We start from the raw sequence: 2,014 nt of genomic DNA, 5'->3' as shown, positions 1-2,014 counted from the left end.
GTGTACCAGTATCTGCTACTTCTGTAAAACAGTTTCTTTCCTACTTTGACTGGGTTTACGCCAGTGTGATTTATAATCTGGAAAATACGGTACTGAGTTTAAAAATGTGTAAAAACAATTTTTTGCAATACAAAAAACAAAAACAAAACAAGTACTTAGCTACAAATACACAAAAAACTACAAGAATATTACAAAATATAGCTCTAAGTGAAATATATGTCATTTGGTGTTTGGTGTTCCTGAGAGGACCACGCTCCACAGTCTTGAACACCTTATTACCACGGTTTGTTCCTGTTCCCGTCAGAAAACTTGACATTTTTTTTCTCCCTCTCTTGTAGAAACTGCAGCCTGAAAAATCCTGATTCTGCTTCAGCGACGTGACGTGGCATCACCATATTACAGCCTTTGCATCAGCGCCACCCTCAGTGTTGTGGTAACCATTTACTTGAGTGCCTGCCATGTGTATTCTGCTATACACTAATACTCACTGTGTGCATACCTAAAAGAAAATGTACTCTACGCAGCAAAGGGTGAAAAAAAAAACCCTGAACGACACCTTTATTATATTACTCTACGTGCAGGAAGTGCAACTGAAAAAATCATTTTAAAGTATTTTCTCCTTATCTGGACGGCAAGTGGAATGTAACAAGGCTGTAGGAGGCGCTAGACAAGTATCCTGTGGGTCTACAGTACCAGCTGTACTACAGTAGTAGTATTTTCTTTTAGGGTTTTTTTTATTTTATTTTTTTAAAACTTTTACTTGACATCATGTTCCTTTACATTTTTTTGGTGCTCATTGCTACCACCTACTGGTAAGCTGAAGCTTGTGCCCGCGCCTTACATGAATAGGGCAGTGTCATCAACAAAAGACATCACTGTTCCAGCACCAGCTGTATTTAAGTTTTAAGTTCATTTTTATTTTCATTGATCACATGAGAGCGGCAGCTTGAGTTCACACGTAGTGTTTTTATATTCTGTATATGGAATTATGGGTATATAGGTTTATGGGATTAACCAGAAAATTGGAAATACATTTGCATCCTACTGAATTTAAAATTTAAAATGTTTTATCCCTTTACTTGTAACGTTGAGTTTATTCAACATTAATAAACAAAAACCATCATTTAGATCACGTAAAAGGTTTATTTCCGGCAGCCTAAGACTGCGACAGCGCCACCTATGAGTGTTGATCCAGGATTGGCTAAGACTGAAGCTACAGTTGAACGTCCACCAGGTCAGTTTTAGTTTGAAATTTTTTTTTCCTCCTGCAAATTCTTTGTTTTGGGGNNNNTTTGTTTTGGGGGCTGTTAGTGTCAGTAACCGGCCACCAGGAGGCGGTGTCCACTCATAACATGCAGCGGTCTTTGCTGGTTGGCTTGACGAAGTCAAGTGGCTGCAGCTGTGCATGTTCACTACCACCGTGTGTGTGCGTGTGCGCGCGCCCGTGTGTGTCTATCTTGTAAATATTCTGGACTCAGACTCAGAAACGCAGCGGAGAAAAGTTTGATGTTTGTTCTAAAAATAAAAACGTACCAAAAATCCTCAGCTGTTCCTTCAGCGGCGTCTGTTCTTTCTCTCACTGATGAGAATGAATGAAGTTTAGTTTCTTCTCATCATCAGCATTGGTTGAAATCACCTGTGCTGTTAGCTGTTAGCTGTTAGCTGTTAGCTCCAGGCAGAGACACGGCTGTGTGTGTGAGTCCAATCAGTCGGACTCACGGGTATAAAGGCAGCCGCTGCCCGACACCTCAGTTTGGTCTCGGCTGCTGGGGAGGGTCGGTGACTCGGTGGGGAGGGTCGGTGATTTATTGTGTTTTAAAGGCAGAAAGAATTATTGTTTTATTTGTTGCTGACTTTTTTTTCTTTTCTTGTTGTTTGGAGGGAATTTAATTTCACGTCCTTTTTTTTAAAAAAAAAAACACATTTAATCCTGTGTTTTTAATGCAGTGAAATGTTTGTCCTCGTCTCGTGGTGTGGCCCCTGTCCCCCCCCACCCCCACACCACCCCCCCAAT

At 40.8% G+C, this 2,014-nt stretch overlaps 1 protein-coding gene across 5 annotated transcripts in view; it reads left to right on the top strand.

Moving 5' to 3' along the window:
- The window catches only part of ano10b (anoctamin 10b), a 7,268-nt gene extending 6,533 nt beyond the window's left edge, over positions 1–735 (top strand). For all 5 annotated transcript variants that reach the window (XM_008311015.3, XM_025056583.1, XM_025056581.1 and 2 more), the window contains one exon: positions 339–735. In XM_008311015.3, the coding sequence (XP_008309237.1) occupies positions 339–362 (24 nt within the window). In that variant the 3' untranslated portion in view covers positions 363–735. The remainder of the gene's footprint in view (positions 1–338) is intronic.
- The last annotated feature ends 1,279 nt before the right edge of the window (positions 736–2,014 follow it).

Source organism: Cynoglossus semilaevis, chromosome 6 (genome assembly GCF_000523025.1).
Source record: "Cynoglossus semilaevis isolate Cse_v1.0 chromosome 6, Cse_v1.0, whole genome shotgun sequence".
Lineage (NCBI taxonomy): Eukaryota > Metazoa > Chordata > Actinopteri > Pleuronectiformes > Cynoglossidae > Cynoglossus > Cynoglossus semilaevis.
This window is presented reverse-complemented; position numbering and strand designations above follow the sequence as displayed.